The sequence below is a fragment of the Dipodomys spectabilis genome, unplaced genomic scaffold (genome assembly GCF_019054845.1).
Source record: "Dipodomys spectabilis isolate Male_0828 unplaced genomic scaffold, ASM1905484v1 ptg000783l, whole genome shotgun sequence".
NCBI lineage: Eukaryota > Metazoa > Chordata > Mammalia > Rodentia > Heteromyidae > Dipodomys > Dipodomys spectabilis.
In genome coordinates, this window is record NW_024871460.1 from 22,761,111 (window position 1) to 22,780,962 (window position 19,852).

Here is a 19,852-nt window from a genome sequence, read left to right on the forward strand (position 1 = left end):
CCTGCCATATCACTCTGAAAGCTGCAATCTCCTGAGTGGGAAAATGGGCTTATATAACAGAACTTAGGAGAAACAAATTGACAACAGCTCTTTGTCTGCTGGAGGTTGAGAGGGACTTGATGACATCCAACTGGAGTTATCAATGTTTTTATCCTTTGAAACTACAGATAATCTCTGTTTGGAATGAGAGGTCCTGCGACTGTGCATACATGCACAGACACACATGCAAAAGAGGTTTGGAAGAAATGAAAGATCACATTACATCTCCAAAGGTCTGCACTTTTGTTTCTTCTACATTCCTTTCTCAAGTTACATCCACGTATATACACGACTGTTTTTTGTGGAGTTTTTTGGTATTGGTCCTGGGGCAGGGCCTGGATGCTGTCCATCCCCGAGTATTTCTGCTCAAGGCTAGTGCTTTACCACTTGAGCCACCTGGCTTTTGGGGTGGTTAACTGGAAATTAAGAGTCTCACAAACTTTTCCTGTTCTAGCTGGCTTTGATCTATGATCCTTAGATCATAGATTACAGACATGAGCCATCACTACCAGGCTGTATGACTTTTTTTTCTTTTTCTTTTTTCTTTTTTGCCAGTCCTGGGGACATGAAATCTGGGATTTACGCACTATCTCTGAGCTTCTTTTGCTCAAGGCTAGTGCTCTACCATTTGAGCCACAGAGTCACTTCTGGCTTTTTTGAGTAGTTTTTCTTTTTCTTTCTTTCTTTCTTTTTTTTTTAAGATAAGAATCTCAGGGCTGGGAAGTTGGCTCAGTGGTAGAGCGCTTGCCTTGCATGCCTGAGGCCCTGGGTTCGATTCCTCAGCACCACATAAGCAAAAAGAAAAAAGCCGGAAGTGGTGCTGTGGCTCAAGTGGTAGAGCGCTAGCCTTGAGCTGAAGAGCTGAGGGACAGCGCTCAGGCCCAGAGTTCAGGCCCCATAACCGGACCAAAAAAAAAAAAAAAAAGAATCTCACAGACTTTCCTGCTTGGGCTGGCTTTGAACCACAACCCTCAGATCTTAGCCTCCTGAGTAGCTGGGATTACAGTGTAAGCCACAGGCACACAGCTTATATGACTTCTTAATTGCAAAAAGGTTATTCTATTTAAAATTATTAGAAGCGGTCACTTTTTTACTTCAAGTTTCCTTAACTCCCCTATGCAGTATCACTCACTAACACTGAGTCTTGATCTTCTACTATATACCTCAGGGACTGAACTTCCTATACAGATATGCTAGGCCTGGTTGGTGTTCACACAAAAGAATGACTGGCCTGAAACACTGAAGAGGGGAAAGGAAGAAAGGGAACTATTTCACACTGGTTAAATAATAGTAAATTAAATCACAGCATTTGTATCCACAAGACAATATATTATCATCACTGTCTGTGTTTATTCTCTGAACAATAAAAATACAACCAGCAACTCTTTCAAGGGGCCTAACAGCAAAAGAAGGTGGATTATGGTTAAGTCCATGATGGAGGAGACCTCAAACTCGAGATAGGTTCAGAGGAAACTCAACCAATCCATTCTCTGTTTCACAAAACCAAGTCTCCTCATTCTATGTGCAAAATATCTGATTTCCTATTACATGTTTTAAAGGCAGCAGTTTCCCTGTTTCTACAATTTCCCAAGTAATTCTTATTAATATAAATCACAGGAGGAAATTAGAATGAAACATGTTATAAACAAAACAGTATTCATTATTCATCTTTCTTTCTGGGAAGTTACATTATAAGGCACTTCACATAGAGCCAAGAAATACCCCCCAAAACCAAGGGTTGTACATGGCTTTTAAACCCTTGCAATAGCTGATACTCACCCAAATACCCAGCACTGCGTCCCTACACGTTTGCATTGCGTGTCAGTCAGGTAAGCATAGTACTGTCTGAAAGAAGAAGAGTTGGAATTTACTAAGTGCTTCTGGAACAAGACACTTCACAATGAAATCACTGACAGTGAATGTAAAAACTGCCTGGTCTAGTTCTACTCAAGGAAGCAGAAAGCCAAGCCATTGAAATAGTCCTGTAAGGAATTCGGAATCCCACTAAGGTGGGCAGGAGGGAGGGAGTGCAACTTGAAGAACCGCAGTCAGCCAAGATGGTCTTGATCTGGGCCTTCTCTCAGCCTAGAGCCAAAGCACTCCTGTGGCTAATTCAGCCTTTCTGGAGGTGATTCCCAAAGGTCAACTTTGGGCTCATCAACTGTCTCCTTTGGCACTTCTAGGACAAAGGATGTTGATGGTAATGGGGCAAGAAATGCACACTTGGCTCTCTGAAGCCAGAACAGGACCTCAGTTCAGAACACTGTTGACCTTGAATGTTGATGACAAGAACAGAATAGGTGTTGAAATGCTGAGCTGCAGCATATAATAACTGTTATGAGCCACAGGTACCCACTGTAAATTCTCCAGCTGCCACATTCAAAGAGTAAAATTTTCAATAATACACTATTTAGTCCAGGTGTTAACAGCTCATGCCTGTAATCCTTACTACACTGGAAGCTGAGATCTGAGAATCATGGTTCAAAGGCAGCATGAACAGAAAAGTCTCAAAACTCTTATCCCCAATTAACCAGGAAAAAAAAGGCAGAAGTGGAGGTGTGGCTCAAGCGGTAAAGCACTAGCCTTGAGCAAAAAAAGCCAAGCAAGAGCGTGGAGGCCTTAAATTTAAGCACCAACACAAAAAATAAGTTTTAATTTTATTTTTGCTAAAGCACATTGCCAGAGTTACTTATATAACACTGCTCAAAAAACAATGTAAAAGCATAAAAAGTTGTTGATCTTTTGAGGGTTTTTTTGGGGGTGTGTGTGTGTATATCTGTGTCAGTCCTGAGGTTTCAACTCAGGGCCTAGGCACTGTTCCTGAGCTTCTTGTGCTCAAGGCTAGCACTTTAAGAAAAGTAGTTGGAGGGGGGCCCATCAGCTGCACTATACATTGATGAAAGCGAACTGGGCAGCGATGGGAGGGAGAGAATGAGAGGGAAAGAGGGAGCAGCTTACACTAAGCAAAAGGAAAGAAATGGACATATCAACCGATGTCAAAGAAATAGTTGTATTGTCAAAAGCTCATAGGATTCACAAACATTATAGACCATGATAATGACAACTTGCCTTGTGAAGGTTAAAATGCGTTTGTAACTTTTAATTAAGTATCACTATCTCACAATACTATGAAAGATGTGAAATTTATGTAATCACTTAATCTCAAAAAAAATAATTTAAAAAAAGAAAAGTGGTTGGTTTTTAAGCAAAAAATGAATTATGTAGCAATCCATAGTTAGTGGCCAAACCTTTGAGCTCTCAAATTCAAAATACTGACTTTTTAAGATTTCGTTCTTTGTTTGGAAATACTAACAATGCTGAAATTTCATGATCAACCAGTTGAGGCTTTTTTTTTCTCCTCTCATTGATTTACTCTTAATTTTATATAAAAACAACTCCTAGGTGGGCACAGGCTGGTTATTTCAGCACTAGGGAGACAGAGGCAGGAGAAGATTATAAAGTCAAGGCCAGGCTAGGCTATACAGTGAGGCTCTATCTCAAAAACAAAAACAGTTCGCCTAAATTAACAAAATACTTGTGAAGTCTCAAACAAAATGCATTTTAAATCAAGAGAATAACATGTATTAGACTGGGACTTCAAAGGGCTGCTGGCTTCCAAACTGACACTTCACTGCTTGGTTCAAAATAAAAAGGACACATGGTATTTTGGATGTAATTCCACAGTACTCAGGTATGTCTTAGTTGCTTTGGTTTGTTCAATCTAGGGTCTGGGAGGTTGCTTTTTCATTTTTAAATATAATAATGAGTGGTGACAGGAAGAAATGTTCTATTTGGTGGCTCTGATTCTCCCTAACAAGTGAACTTCTTGACTTACATGGTTGGCAGACATTGAAACATGATGGTGTTTTTCTTTTGGGCAGGATTGGGGTTTTGAACCTCTATCCTCTGGATTTCAGCCTCATGAATAGCTAACAGCTGGCACCAGGACTGAAACGCTAACTCTTAACAGCTTATGTGTCTTTATTCTGATTGGTCCGAGGGCAGTAGTGTTTATAACTAATTGATCACCAGTTACAGATTTGTGTTCTTCAGCAGCACAAAGAAAGGGCAGATCTTTGGCCTGACCAGAGCATATACTCCCTAAAACCGAAGGGCTATTTTTTCAATACAAATGAACTGAAACAAGTCAATGTGTTTGGCTTTGAACTGCCCTGGTTTAGTGTCAGTAAGGAACAGTATGTGACACCATCTAGAATAGAGAATAGAAGACTAGGGTAACAGATTGTAAAGGAGTTTTAAAATAATGACTAGTACTGTTACTGTGGCATTAATTATTTACTTTCCTTCCTGAAAGCCCAAGTATGATACCAAGGTCTGATAGCACCATGTTTTCTTCATATTCTGGCTGCATAATTCCTTAGCATGGCTTTTCATGGACATCTACTAGCCAACAGGAGAATGTGGAATGCACGCTTACCTCACTGTGGGAGCTGTGATGCAGCCAATGAAGAGAATCCTACACCAGCTTAAGGGATGGCTGGCCTGGAACACGAAGATGTGTTTCAAGAAGAAGGTATTCAACTCAGTTAGCTGACAAAAAGAGAAGAGATTAGTCATCTGCTATGTTGTACTAAATCGTAAGCCTATATCCTCAAATAGATACTCTACAGCTAAAAATAAGTCAAGCATCCAAAGCATTTACAGAAAACATCTGGGATCTCCCGAGGGTTGCTATTTAAACTAGTAAGAACTATCACATGAGCTCTGCCCAGCCCAGGGCCTGTAGGAGGAGCTGGGGTGCCAGGTGCCAGGTGCCAGGAAAGCACATGAGGGCTCAGGACATAAGCTATTTGTCATGTTTACTGTTTTGCATGACTGTCACTTGGGTCATGAGTGATCTGCTAGGATGGTCCTGACAGACATGCTTTCAGCACAGCACAAATCATTTAAATGGCCTTACAGAAATTAGGTTACGTCTAAAAGAAGCCCAACCATGGGTAAATTAGCTTATATCCAAAGAAGCCTGAGATACAACTCTAAGGAAGGATGAAATGCCCAGGTAGTGGCTGGCACACCTCAGGGATGGACCAGACTTTTGGCCACTTAATGCAGATATTAAATGCAGGTATTAACATGTGGTTCAAGCCCCACCTGGGAACAGTGGTACCGTTCCCCAAGCTTAGCATCACAGTGCAGATCACCACAGTGAGCCCTCAGCACATTCTGCAATGTGTCTCCTCTACCCAGGGTTTGTCTCCACACCTGTAGCAAGGGGCACAGACCACGGGAAGGTCACTGTGCTTTGAAAACACATTGCAATGGAGTGGTAGGTACATTTCAATTACAATGACTTCAAGGACACAAATAAAAAGCAGACATGAGAAATGGAAGCTGCAAGAACTGCTTCTAGGAGTTTCCAAGTTAGCTGGGATAACAGGAGTGAGCCATGGCACCTGACCCAAATTTCTGATGATTCTGAAAAGATTCTTTAATCAAAAGCTGGTTTTCTTTGGTAAGTCTCCAAAAGTTGCACAAATACCTTGGGGACAGGAGGCTCAATACAAAAAAAGGCTGTCTCTAGAAAACAGAGATGTTTTCAGAGATATGAGAATCCTTTTGGCTAATCTGGATTATTATTATTATGTAATAGCACATTTCAAAGTACAGCTCCTCTCTATTGGGACAGCTCTCTGTAGGACCTACATCCTAAAGGCCCCACTCCCTATTCCCACAGATATTTGAGAGCCAATTTTGCTCTTTATACATTGCCCAAAGTGTAATGCCCAATTCTGAACATCAAGCACTAAATTAGAATGGTTTTAAAAAAAATACTCAGGCTGGAGATGGAGCTCAATGGTAGATCACTTGCCTAGCATGACAAGGCTCTGGATTTGATCCCCTGAAGTGCAAAAATTAAAAGCAAGTAAAAATTAAAATAAAGCTAGGCACCAGTGGCTCACGCCTATAATCCTAGCTAATCAGGAAGCAGAGATATGAAGACTGCAATTCAAAGCCAGCCGGGGCAGGAAAGTCTGTGAGACTCTTCAATTTTTTAAACACCAGAAAATCAGAGCCTTGAGCTGAAGAGCTGAGGGACAGTGCCCAGACCCAGAGTTCAAACCCCACAACTGACAAAAAACAAAACAAAAAACAAAAAAATTTGTCTGTTCATGTGTGTGTGTGTGTGTGTGTGTGTGTGTGTGTGTGTGTGTGTGCGTGAGCGCGCGCGTGCTGGTATGAGGACTTATAGTCAAGGTTTGAGTACTATTCCTTAGCATTTTTTACTCAAGGCTGGTGCTCTTCTACTACTTGAGCCACAGCTTCACCTCTGGCTTTTGGGCAGCTAACTGGTGTCTCATAGACATTGCTGCCCAGGCTGGCTTTAAATTGTGATTCTCAGATCTAGACCTCTGAGTAACTAGGATTACAGATACGAGTCACTGTGCCTAGTTTTGAAAATGATCTGAAAAACAATGAAAAGCAATCCAATGCCTAATTCGTTGCATGATGTTTTGTGGGTACTCATCTGTTTCTGGTTTGTAATTCAAAGACTGGTATTTTACAATATCACATAAACAAAGATTTAGGCTTAATTATTCCATATGCCAGCTACAGAGTAGTATTATCTTGTAAACATCTAGCTGGCATGATAGATGTAAACCACCATTAACTCTAAATTTCCAGAAGTTTTTTGGTTGCTTTTTACCCCATAGCTATGGGCATCTGAAAAAATTACCTGCCAGATGATCATAAAAAGGTATATTCCAGCCACTCTCTGAAAAGAAGATTTGGGGTCAAACCACCTAACATAGGTCCAGCTAGCAGGTGTGAATTGTAACACAGCACGCTTGATCTTGCCGGTGGTAGTGTGGATGTCCCTGAAAGGGAAAAATGGCTCTGATGAAAATCCACAGAGACAAGAGAAATACAAAGACAAGGGAAATACAAACAGCAAGGAAAAACATGTGTATTGAGAATATTCTAGCAAATGCTCAAATAGAAGAGTGTCTTTTCTATTTGAGCAACCCAAAGCAAGGTCTTGCTCTTCACAAGTAAAGAAGGTGACAGAGACACACCCAAGAGGGGAACACTTCAGTGCTGACAGGCAGGGTCCAGAGCTGTCATTAGTGTCAGGAGTCAGGAGAGATCTTCATTTGTGAATTGGAATTCACCTAGGAGCCTGGCTGTCCACAAAGATTAAATGACTTCTCGTTGCTTGGCTGTCTTCTAGCGGGGGTGTTAGGTAAAAGGATACTTGCTCTATCCACACACCTCAGATCACCACATCCTTATTTCTTCCCCATACTTTGGGAGTTGACAAACAGTAACATTTAGCTTTTCAACTTTAATCCTAACAATCATTCAGTAAAAAGTTTCATATGCCCAAGACAGAAACAAATAGTCCCATGGTTTACCCAGACTAGCTTTGAAAGCTTCAGAGCTGAGTGCAGATTCTAGCTCTAGCATATTAGGTCAGGAGAGCTGATATCCAAGGTGATATCATTTAATATCTGGTATTAAATTCAATTAATATTTATGCAAAGGGTTTTTATATCTCAGACAGTAGGCTAAGTACTAAAGGCAGATGACAAACCTTTTCTTTAAAAGGGAAAGAACATAGCAGTAAAAGAAACAAGATCTAGTCCTTTATACCTCTGCCTTCTAAACATAAGGATATATGGGGGAAATATCACAGTAAAAAGATTTGTGGCCCAATGGTAAAAAAAATGAAAAGTGTGAAAGCCCTCTATTTTTATGTATTTATTTTTATGCCAGTCCTGAGGCTTGAACTCAGGGCCTGGTACTGTCTCTGAATTCTTTTGCTCAAGGCTAGTGCTGTTCTAATTGAACCACAGCTCCACTTCTGGCTTTTTTGGGTACTTAATTGGAGATAAGAGTCTCGTGGAGTTTCCAGCCCAGGCTAGCATCAAACTAGGATCCTCAGATCTCAGCCAGAGTAGCTAAGATTACAGGCATGAGCCACCAATGCCCAGCCAAGCCCTGTATTTTAAAATGGTAAATGTACAAGAAAAGACCTAGAAAACAGAAAATAGAGATGTGACACATATCAGATGCAGAGTATTTAATACAATGAAGAGGTTAATTTAATTTAAATTAATCTAGTCATTTGCATACTTAATGGGATTTCAAATGAAATCATTGGGCTTCTAATTTGGAGTCTTGACAAAATGATTCTGATGTTGAATATGAAGCATGAATGTAAAAAAAAAAATGGGAAGGATTATATCATGTTGAGAAGGTCAGCCTGGTACAAATTTGGATCCCATAGCTTGCTAGCTAGCTGATCATCAGGAAAATCACTAAACTTGAGCTTCAGCATCACTCTCCTTGAGACAAAGAGAATTGTAGTGTTGGCCTTCAGGACTGATGTCTTATCACATACTGCCTTAGAAAATATGAAGAAATCTGTTCAAGACAGTATCATAAGAATGAATTATTAATACAAGGATGGGAAAAATTAGTTAGCTATGGCAGTAAGTGTGAAGTCTCACTCTTATAGCACATGCCGAAATAAATTTGAGGAAGATCAAGTGAGTTACTTATAACAATAAGAATAAGAACAATAATAATAAAAAAGATACCACTATTAGAGATTAGAAGAAAATATAGGTTCACATTACATAATAAAAGCATAAAAAGTTTTTGGAGTAAAAAACTGAAAAATCTACCACATAATGAATTAAAAAGAAGATTCCAAAATGAAAAATAAAGCTACAAATTGTTAGTATCCCAGAACTCTAAAAAGCAGTGCTAAGAGAAATAAACATTAGATTAGAAATCCATTATCACACCATTTTATATAGGATAAAGTTGACTAAAAAAAAATTTTTTTTTTTTGGGTCTGGTCGTGGGGCCTGAACTCTGGGCCTGGGTGCTGTCCCTCAGCTCCTCAGCTCAAGGCCAGCACTCTACCACTTGAGCCACAGCGCCACTTCCAGCTTTTTTCTTTTTGCTTATGTGGTGCTGAGGAATCGAACCCAGGACCTCTGGCATGCAAGGCAAGTGCTCTACCACTGAGCCACCTTCCCAGCCCCTTGACTAAAATTTTTAAAAATTCAAGGAAACAGTGAATGGAAACACAAACACACAAATAGTAGGTGAAAATATAAACTGTGTACCATGGTTCTAAGAATTTGGTTACAAAAAATGATACACACAAAGATATATGTAATTTTCATTGTAGCCTTCTTATAGAAGTAAAAAAAAACCCTTGAAAGAACAAATGAACCATAAAGGAAATGAGTTTGTCTATATGCTGAGATATTACAAGCATTGTAAAATCATTTTTCAGAACAATATAGTATAACATGGTGCAATGCTCATATTTTTAAATTAAACTTTAAATGTGGTGAAAACAATTACTATTTTCATGATCACTTCCATGCTTCTCTTCTTTATCAAATGGCAGATTCCTGTCATAAACTGGGAAGCAAGGTGGAGCAAGCAGATTAAGTAACAACAGTGACTTGTGTTGCTCTCCTTGGAAGCAGGGAAGATGAGTATAATTAAGTGTCTTCCCAAAGTGAGTGAGCAACAAAAAGGATGAGTAGCTTGGTTCCCAGAAATGGACTAAATCCTAGGTAAAGAGATCAAGGAGTAGTTGCATGGTCACAAGCCTTGGGTACCTGGGAAGATTGGAAGCTCCTCCCTCACAGCCCACGGATGTACAATTTGTCCTAAAGACCAGAAGCCGCCACCACAGGGGGTAACACTCAAGCATTAGAGTGAGAAAGGTTGGGATGGGAAGGAGGGCTTCTCTTAGGGACCAGAGACTAATTAATCCAAGGACATAGGCTGAGGCAAATAGAAACCAAAGGACAGACTTGAGAATTACTTTGAAATCAAGGAAGGCTTGAATCCTCTACATATACAGGATGAGAAAGAAGAAAGTTGTAACAGGATAGCATTTTCTGGGTGAATGGTTGAAATTAGGATTGCAGTTATTTGTTAGTTCCAATTGCTAATGTGGAATTTATTCCTTATCATCAAAGACCCCACCTAAGATTACTCCTCACAAAGCACTTCAACATGTTATGCAACAGTGTGAATAACCCTGAAAAGAAGAGGAAGAGGACTCACTTGAAGCTCGCCCAGTGGTAAGTCCTCATCTCTAAGAACCGGCAGACGACCATGCCCAGCCAGATGCCGCCTCCATTGCACAACAGGATATCTAGAATGACTTGGTCCCACCAGCACTCCGCGAAATTGGGCAGAAGATGCATGAAGAAAAGCTGAGGAACACAAGAGAAGATTGTTGGGGGAAAATAAAAATAAAAAAGCAAAAGTGGGATGCCATGCAGAATGCCACATTTCCTTCCAGTCACACATGGTTTTAGCCAGTGTTCTTTCCTCTCCCACCCCTCTCTATGTTCAAAGTCTGTAATCCGAGTCTTGCAGATGGTTTGCAAACAACATGTATCCCAACAGCTTTCTTTACTTGACACTGGGCTTAAAAACAAAAACAAAAACAAAAAACAATAGTGCCTCTTAAAAAAGTGTATATCCCCAACAACAAAGTACTGGCACAATCCTCAAAATGAGCAGCTTGAGAGAATTCAAGCTGTGCATTTTGGAAATATTCAATACATTTGTGGGTAAACCAGTGAGTGAACTGCAAAAGCAGAAGGGTTGTCCCTGATTCGAAATGAAGCGTAACAGGGCATCTCCCACAGACTGATGACATTATTTTTATTGGGCGTACACGATGCGCACCGTGGTAAGACAGAAGGAAGTCAAGGTTGCTGATCTCAAGGGGTAAAGTCAGATGTGTATCCAAAGAACTACAAATCACAAATTAGGCTTGACTCAAGCAAGTTTATTTTTTTTTTTTTGTCGGTTGTGGGGCTTGAACTCTGGGCCTGGGCGCTGTCCCTCAGCTCTTCAGCTCAAGGCGAGCACTCTACCACTTGAGCTACAGCACCACTTCCGGTTTTCTGGTGGTTTATTGGAGATAGGAGTCTCACGGTCTCTCCTGCCCGGGCTGGCTTTGAACCGCGATCCTCAGATCTCAGCCTCCTGAGTAGCTAGGATTACAGGCGTGAGCCACCAGCGCCCGGCTTCAAGCAAGTATTACAAGAGTGGCGTGTATAGAGAAAGCTGGCTTCTTGGTGTATAGAGAAATCTGGGGCAAAAGAGATTCATTTATAAGTAAGGTTGAAAAGGCTTCTTGAAGGAAGACATATTGAAGTGGGAAGATTAAAATCAGAAATGACTGATTTCAAAAGGCACTTAGGGAATAAGAACATTCCAGAAAGAGGAACAGGAAGATTACTTTTAGGAACTTTCTGTTCTCTAAAAAAAAAAAATGTAGCTGAGCTGTGTGCAGAGCAGCATGACCTGCTGTATGAAGGCCTAATTTAAGAAGGTGAAACTAGAAAGACCATGCCAGAAAATTCTCTGGAAAGAAATGACTCTTGTCATCACAGACCTATTAAGTAATAGGATAAATACTGCAAAGTCAAACTAGTATCCATGAAAACATTTTGCAAGCTATAAGCAAAAGATAAATATAAGGTTTCCTTCTCAAGGTGCATACTGCTGAGAAGCTCCAAGACAGCGATGGCAGGTGATAGATAGCTCATAGCTACGTTCTTCACTAGTGGAAGCACTAGGTGAAGAGCTGACAAGCCCCCTGGGGTACATTCCCAGGAACTAAGTTACAGGGAAGATCTGGGGATCTGGACCTAATGAGGAAGCAGGAAACTGAAGCAGAAGCCAGCAACATGTTTTCTGAACCAAATCTATGAGGAATGACCAGGAAGGATACTCTCTAGTCCAGTAGCTCTCTGGAAGGTACTAGATTCTAGTGTAAGATAGGCACTGAGAACCAATCTGAGGAATTGGAACTGTGTTCATTCACTCAGAAGGGATTGTCTGTGACATGTAAGGAAGAGGGGGCAGGATTGAACATGGATCTGGCTAATGTTGGGGTGGGGAGAGTGTTTCTTCAGATTCTGAGCCCTGGAGGCAGCAGGCTAGTAGGTGAGGAGCACAGATGAGACTTGACTTTACTTGGCTGAGGGCTTCTGTGGGGAAAATCCCAAGGTCTTCAAAATAGAGAAAGCAAAGATGGCTGGACTGCAGTGGTTCAGTGAGGCTGGGCAGAAAGGCAGTGGCCAACTCCCCACAAACCTCAAAGGCTGTCTGAAAGTCTGGATTCTGTTTTAAGAGCCAAGGACAATTAATTGCTCAAGAGCTTCTAGGAGGGGAAGGTCTTCATCTGAGGCCTGAGAACATCTGCTTTGGCCACAAAGAGTATTCAGACAAGCACTGTAGACAAGACATAATGGAGGATCAGATGCAAGTGAGAGAAGATTTTGATGGACTGTACAGGTGCAAGTGAGAGAAGATTTTGATGGACTGTACAGGTATAACCTGGGGACCACAACACGAAGGGGAACAAGGGAAGATGGGATGGCAGAATGTCTAATCTGAAGGGTGGGTAAGATGGAGCAAAAATAGGCAATGGTGGCTGAGGTCCAGGTGCATTGCCTAAAGTTCATGTGGTGACTGAGTGAAGAGAAGGCTTGGTCTCTGAGGCAGAATGTGGTGTAAGGGCAGGAAAGCAGGCTTTGCATACGGATTGCAAGCCTGGCTAACACTGACCTGTATGACAAGTATAATACATTGCTGTCTTGGCTTTTTTTTTTTTGGTATATGAAAATTTGTATATAAAAGGTGTTGAGCAGTGTGTTGGAAGGGTTGGACCGTATCTTCTCAAAATTCTTAATGTCTAATTGCTCAGAAGTGAATTAATTTGGAAGTGGAGTCACTGCAGAGGACTCATGGAGTAGAGTAAGTCACTTATCCATTATGACTGCTGTCTGTATATACAGAACACCAGGGAGGCTCGAGAAAATACTAGCTAGTCATGAATGCAGCAATCTTGGTGACGCAACTACAAGTCCAGAAAGGCCAAAGATCAACAACAAACTATGAGAAGGCAGGAGACGTCACTGGAAAGTCTCCAAAACAGTCTTCAAAGGGAAGTGGTCTTGCCAGCAGTGACCTTAGACTCTCAGTTTCTAACATGGTGAAAGGTACATTGACAGAAGACATCTAAGTAATACACTTCTCTAAGTTAGGGTCTAGACAGTGATTGACACCAAGAATTATACTATACATCTGTTGTTTGGGACTGATTAATAATGACAGAAAACTGAACAATCATTTTGTTTTCCATTTGTGCTGGTCTTGAGACTTAAATGCAGAGCCTAGGTACTGACCCTGAGCTTTTGTGCTCAAGGCTAGCACTCTACCACTTGAGCCACAGCTTCATTTGTTCCCTCACCCCACCCCCCTTTGGTAGCTAAACAAGGGTGTCATGGACTTTCCAGCCTGGTCTGGCTTTAAACTGTGATCCTCAGATCTCAGCCTCCTGGGTAGCAAGACCACAGGTGTGAACCACTAGCATGGCCTCCAAATTTCATTTTGCTAAAATTCTCAAAAATATATCTCTTGCACTAGTTAAATAAGACAAACCTTTGATCACAGATAATGGAGTATATTGGGAAGCCATTTTTCAGTGAGAAAAATATCTTTGGATGCCCTTGTAATTCCTGAACACCTTGTTCCATTTCTCCCAAACTGGAAACTAGTAGATGGGCAAAATGACTTACATATACATAGAATTCCTCCTATTTGTTTATCTCACTTGGGATTTTAACTCCATTCTTTAGCTTGATTTCATAGAATTGAAAATATTCTTTTAAGACTTATGGCATCAAGGCAGATTTAAGTAAGTGAGGATTTTGTTTAGTTTTCTTTTTTATGAAAAAGGTATTCTGGCTAGATGCTGGTGGCTCACATCTGAAATCCTAGCTACTCAGGAGGGTGTGATCTGAGGATCTTGGTTCAAAGCCAGCCCAGGCAGGAAAAGTCCATGATACCCTTCCTCCACTTAACCACCAGAAAACCGGAAGTAGACCTATGGCTCAAAGTGGTATAGCGCTAGTTCAGCAACAGTGCTCAGGCCCTAAGTTCAAGCCCCACAACCAACAACAACAACAAAAAGTATCCAATGTTCTTATAGGATGGTAAGTAGAGTTTTGAATCCCAGTGCTGGAGAGAGGACTGCCTGTTATCTGCCCACTCTGCCTCCAATGCACATAAAATTGTAGAATGGAGTCCAGAAATGCCCCAGGCCATTTCTTACCTCAGTCAGCTCCCAAGTGATACTGATTGTCCAGCAGAGGCCATAGCTGCGGATCAACAAGGCCTTCATGGCCCAACCCCAGAAATGCCCAAAGGCAAATATATCAAAGTGGCTGACAATCCTCTCCCAGGTGATCACGTGGCAGTTCACAGCATACTCCTGTTGAACAGAGAAAAAATGGAAAATGAACAGAATTGCAGAAACCAACTTCCTCCCAGGATTTAGGTGTGGAATCAAAGAACTCACAAGATCTGACACCAAGTTTATATATACTGTTGAATTTTTTTGTTGTATTTCTTTATTTGTGTGTGTGTGTGTGTGTGTGTGTGTGTGTGTGTGTGTGTGTCTGTCTGTCTGTCTGTCTGTTACTAGGGCCCCAGTTACTAGGGCTTGGACTCAGGGTCTTTTATGCTCCGGGCTGATGTTCTACCACTTGAGTCACACTCCCACTTTCTACCCTCTTTGCTATTTGATTGGAGATACAAGTCTCACAGACTTTTCTGTCTGGGCTGGCTTCAAACTTGGATCCTCAGATTTCAGCCTCTTGAGTAGTTAGGATTACAGATAAGAGTTACCAGTACCTGATTTCTAAGAAAGTTTTAAAACAAGATTCATGGAGAATATGAGCAAGTATTAGAGTTTACATATAATTACTTGGCTCTGAATTGCAATGCTGGGCTAGAATGAGAAGTAAAATAATTTTACAAAGTCTCTAGGCATTTTGAAGAAGTCACATTACACAGACCACTCGTCTGTCCACAAGGCAAGTAAGGGAAAGCCAGTTACAGAAATATAAAGAATTCCAGTAGATAAAGAAATTTAACATGTTTTTCTAAAGATTATGATTTAATGAGGAGGTCATAATAAACTTTTTAAGTTGAGTAACAAAGAATGAAAATAATGGGGGAGGGGGTAAATGTTACATTGAACTCTGAGGAAAATGCAAAGCTTGAAATGCTCTACTGGAAGCGCAGAACTGCCATCATTCCACCTTCAGAGATAGGAAGAAAATAGAATTCCCCACCTAAAAATACATCAGCTTCTACAGAATTCAAATACTAGAAAATTCTAAGGCTTTAAAACAATTTTGGTTCCATCTTCTTGTTTTGACTATGACATATATTTCTCACTAATTTTAAATTTCCATATACTTACAAAAATAGATACCTTTGAATTATATGACAATACACATTTCAAGGCAATCTCTTCCTTTCATATCCTTTCTTCTCAAAACAAATCTGATAGTAAGCGTTGGGAAAGATCTACCTATTATCAACCCAAATAGAAAAAAAATTCCTACAAAGTGTGCCAGGCTCAAAATCTAGAAGTAACACTTTCTGAGAGAAGAAAAGAGTAAGTGCTTCCCATTCTCTTCTGAATCCTACCATATCTGATCTCCTTCTCTGATAGAGGGCATTGCAGTTTGCACAGCTAGAAGGACTTATTTTTTAAATCTACCTCCAAAAAGTGGTGGGATGGGAAATTACTATGTGTAAGTGGGAAATCTAGAGAAAATGAGAGAAGATTTAATAAGGGTAAGTCAAAGCTTAAAACATACAAACAGCACTGCATTGCAGAGATTCTCAGATTCTCAACAGTATTTTCCTGTCACAGGGACTCCCAGGCTGATGCATGAACATCCTAGCACAGGCTATATATCAGGGCAAAGAAAGTAACAAGGTGCCACTATCCTCAAATTTCTCAACCTCCCTTCCCTCTCCCTGCTTTGGAATAGGAGGCTCAGAGGCTAGACCAGGACATAGGGTCAAGACTGGGGATGTCTACTGTCAGATTACTCTCAACATAGGCTGGAGGTGGTTTTGGGAGGGCCATGACACTTCTACACTTCAATTACAGGAGACCATTTAAAAATATAAAGAGCCAGTGGTATATACTAACATTAGAATTATTAACAAGCAGATGTACTAGTTAATGACCTGAGGTCCTGGTCCTGGGGAAGACTTAGGGGATACTACAATTTATAGCTGTCTCTTGGTCTCCTGGTGACCAGTGCCAGGATACCCCAGGATACTAAAATCCATGGATGCTTAAGTCTCTTATACAAAATGTGCACATTTTTTATACATATCCTTTCTATACTTCAAATTATCTCCAGAGTACTTCTCATCTAAAGAAGTACTAGAAATACAAATGCTTTCTAAATAGCTACAACTGTATTGCTAGAGAAATAATCCAAGAGAAACATTGTTTCTAAGTATCTGTGAGCTACAGTAGGATGACTCCATGGATGCTGAGCCCCGACACAGAGGTCCAGCAGTAGTAGAGCCCAATAGCTTCCCACAGCACAAGTCTAAGAACCTGAAGAAACAGGTACCTGGAAATGGGCTGAGTGGTCAGGTATATGACTTAATGGTAAGTAAAGATGATGCTTCCACCTGTCCTCCTGCTAATCCTGCTGGCTCCACCCTCTTCTCCATAGATACCACTGCAGTGTTCACATTTTTGCAATGGCTTTCTAAAGTTGTAACATGTTTCAGGGATATAATAAAGTACAGATGATACTGTAATATATACCTGGATAATGACCTCCAGCTTAACACTATAAAGATGTTTCACTAGTTACACCCTGTGTCTACTTTAGCTCTATGTGTGTGTATGTGTGTGTGTGTGTGTGTGTGTGTGTGTGTGCGCGCGCGTGCGCACATGTGCTTGAACTCAGGGCCTTCTGTTCTCCCTTAGTCTCTTTGCTCAAGGTAGGCTCAACATACTCCCACTTAAGCTTTTTGGTGGTTAATTGGAGATAAGTGTCTCAAAGACTTTCCTGTCTGGGCTGGCTTCCAACATCAGTCCTCAGATTTTAGCCTCTTAAGTAGCTAGGATTACAGACATGAACCATCAGTGCCTGGCAGAATACATATTTTTTAAAAAATTCAATAAGAACTATGCTTGACTTATTTTGTGTTGGGGATCCAACCCAGGCTTCATTCATGCCAAAGCAGACTGTACCAGAATCGTTATTTTAGAAAGAAGCAAACTGTCCAACTATTAAAAATTCCCTACCACCATTTTAATTTATAACCAAATTTAAGGACAAAGGGAGTATGAGTTTCAGTGGCCGGAGTTATCAAGGTAAGTGGGTATCAGGGTGAAGGATACGGAGAACAGATATCCCAGGACCTGAGCCACAGACTCTCAGTCTTGTACCAACAGCTTTTTTTCTACAAGTCCTGCAATGTAGAAAGCATTTCTCCACAGAAAAGTGTAAAAACGACCTGCAGAAAGTAAAAACTGATGAGGGAGAGAGAACAGGCCATTCCAGCTCCAATCAGACCTCTAGAAGCATCTAATACACTCATGCTTTGCTTAGTTTGGCAAGAAGTAGGTATTATGGGAGACTATATTTCAGAAGCCAGTTGCAGTTATAATTGTGACACTTAGATGTTCCTGTGATAAGAGATTACTAAGAGAGCTAGAGGTCAAGTACGTTATTGGATCCAGCCTCTTTCTCGCAGCTGGGAGAACTGGATCAACAGGGCACCAGCACAACCATCTGCAAGTTGGTTTGCTTTGAAATATGATCACTTTTGCTCAAAGGCCTAAAAATGATGCCTGGGAAAATATTTTATCTGGAATATCTTCCTCCCAATTTCAATTTTCAAAGGCTCTTGCGAATATGCTAGTACTTTTTATAATTGTAACTAGCAGAACTGAAATGGAGTTTTGAAGCCAGAGAGATAGCAGCTTGAGCTCTGAGTGACATATTTAACCTTAAAGCTTCCATTTCCTCCTCAATGAAATGATAACAAACACTGAGCACACGTATGACAGGCTTATATGGACTATCAATAAAGTGACCAGTCGAGAACCAGGAACTGCTATCATCATTTTCATTACTACTGTGATTTGGAGCTGTAATGTTCTCCAACTGCTTTTGTGTTAAGTGTTTGATACCTAGTTTGCTCCTATAGGAAGGTGGGGGAACCTTTAAGAGGTGGAGCCTAAGTGGGAGGATCTTAGGTCATGGAAGTATGCCCTTGCAGAGGACTGTGGGATGTCCATCCCTCGGCTTCTCAGCAGCTTCCTGCTATGTGCTCCTCAATGTGCTGCCTTGCCACAAACCAAATGACGCCTGTCAGTTGACAACAGTCAACTGATCTCCAAAACTATGAACAAAAAACAAACTTTTCCTCCTTCTAAATGGATTGTGTCAGGTATTGTTACAGTAATGGAAGGTTAATACAATTATCATCATTGTAATCTACTAAATCATATTTTGCCATTCATGACTTTAGAATAAGAAATCTACAACAAACTATTTTTCTTGCTACTTATAACTTTTGCATTGTCTTTGTTTTAATTGTCCTTTAAGAAAACTGAAGTTAAACTGGGCACTGGTGGCTCATGCTGATAATCCTAGCTACTCAAGAAACTGACATCTGATGATCTCGGTTCAAAACCAGCCCGAACAGACAAATTCTTGAGATTATCTCCAATTACAATTCCAGAACTGGAGATTTGGCTCAAGTGGTAGAGAGCCAGCCTTGAGATAAAGCTAAGCAAGAGCATGGGGCCCTGAATTCAAGCCCAGTACTGGTACACACACAAAGAAAAAGAGAAAGAGAAAGACAGGAGAAGGGAGAAAGAAGGATAAAGATATTGAGAGAGAAAAAAGAAAGGAAGAAAGGAAGGAAGGAAGGAAGGGAGGAAGGAAGGAAGGAAGGAAGGAAGGAAGGAAGGGAAGAAGGGAGGAAGGGAGGAAGGGAGGGGGAGGCAGACATTAGGAAGATTGTGGTTTGAAGCTAATCCAGGCAAAAAGCTAGCAAGATTCCATCTAAAGCAATAAGACAAACTTGGTGATTCATATCTATAATCCCAGCTGAGCAGGAGACATAGGTAGGAGGGTTCAAATCCCAGGCCAACCCTGGGTACAAACTTGAGACCCTACTGAAAAATAGGTAAAGCAAAAAAGGGCTGGGGCTGCGGCTCAAGTAGTATAGTACCTGCCTAACAAGTACAAGGCCCTGAGTTCAAACCCCAGTACCAAAAAATATTAGTTTAGGCACAAGTCTGAGAAAAATGTTTTTACTTTCCTTAATGTATGTGCCTTCCATTCATGACAAGATTACATTTCCCTGGATCATATCACTTCTGAAAACCATGCAACCTAACAGCTCACCTGAAAGTCCACGATTTAGCTCTGTACACAGGAAGCATGGAGAGAACCAACGTAAAATGCCAGGTCTACCTCGTACACCCAAGAGTCTACCCACTTCTCTCCAGTGCCACTGATAGATACATACCATGATATCTGCTTCCCTTGTGGCATATCGAAGATTTGGATCTAGCCAATACATTAGGGATTTGACCTGCTCAAAATTCAGGAACAGGAGGAAGACCAGGAACAGGAAGTAGAGCACGCTGAGTCCTGCAGAAACAAAAGTAGGTTCATGTTTAGCAGTGATACACAACACACATCGACTTGAATACAATCCGTGTGATTACTGCAACATTGTCCATGGAGACCTTAGCCAGATATCTTTGGTACTAGGGCTTGAACTCAAGGCCTTGCTTGGAAAGTGTCACACCACTTGAGCCACATCCGAATCCAGGTGTTTTCTTTTAACCAGGGAGGCTGATTCGGAGTCCTAAGTCAGATTGAGAGGAAATCAGTGTAACTGTCATTGAGCAAACAAAATTGGAACTGAGCCTTGAAAG

The 19,852-nt window shown here is 41.0% G+C and overlaps 1 protein-coding gene across 1 annotated transcript in view; it reads right to left on the reverse strand.

Moving 5' to 3' along the window:
• Ptdss1 (phosphatidylserine synthase 1) overlaps positions 1-19,852 on the reverse strand; it is a 56,513-nt gene that overhangs the window by 13,362 nt on the left and 23,299 nt on the right. Inside the window, exons 4-9 of the mRNA XM_042673056.1 lie at positions 19,438-19,562; positions 14,177-14,335; positions 10,102-10,253; positions 6,737-6,878; positions 4,478-4,590; positions 1,819-1,884 (exon numbers count right to left, since the gene is read on the reverse strand). Coding sequence (XP_042528990.1) covers positions 1,819-1,884; positions 4,478-4,590; positions 6,737-6,878; positions 10,102-10,253; positions 14,177-14,335; positions 19,438-19,562 — 757 coding nt within the window. The remainder of the gene's footprint in view (positions 1-1,818; positions 1,885-4,477; positions 4,591-6,736; positions 6,879-10,101; positions 10,254-14,176; positions 14,336-19,437; positions 19,563-19,852) is intronic.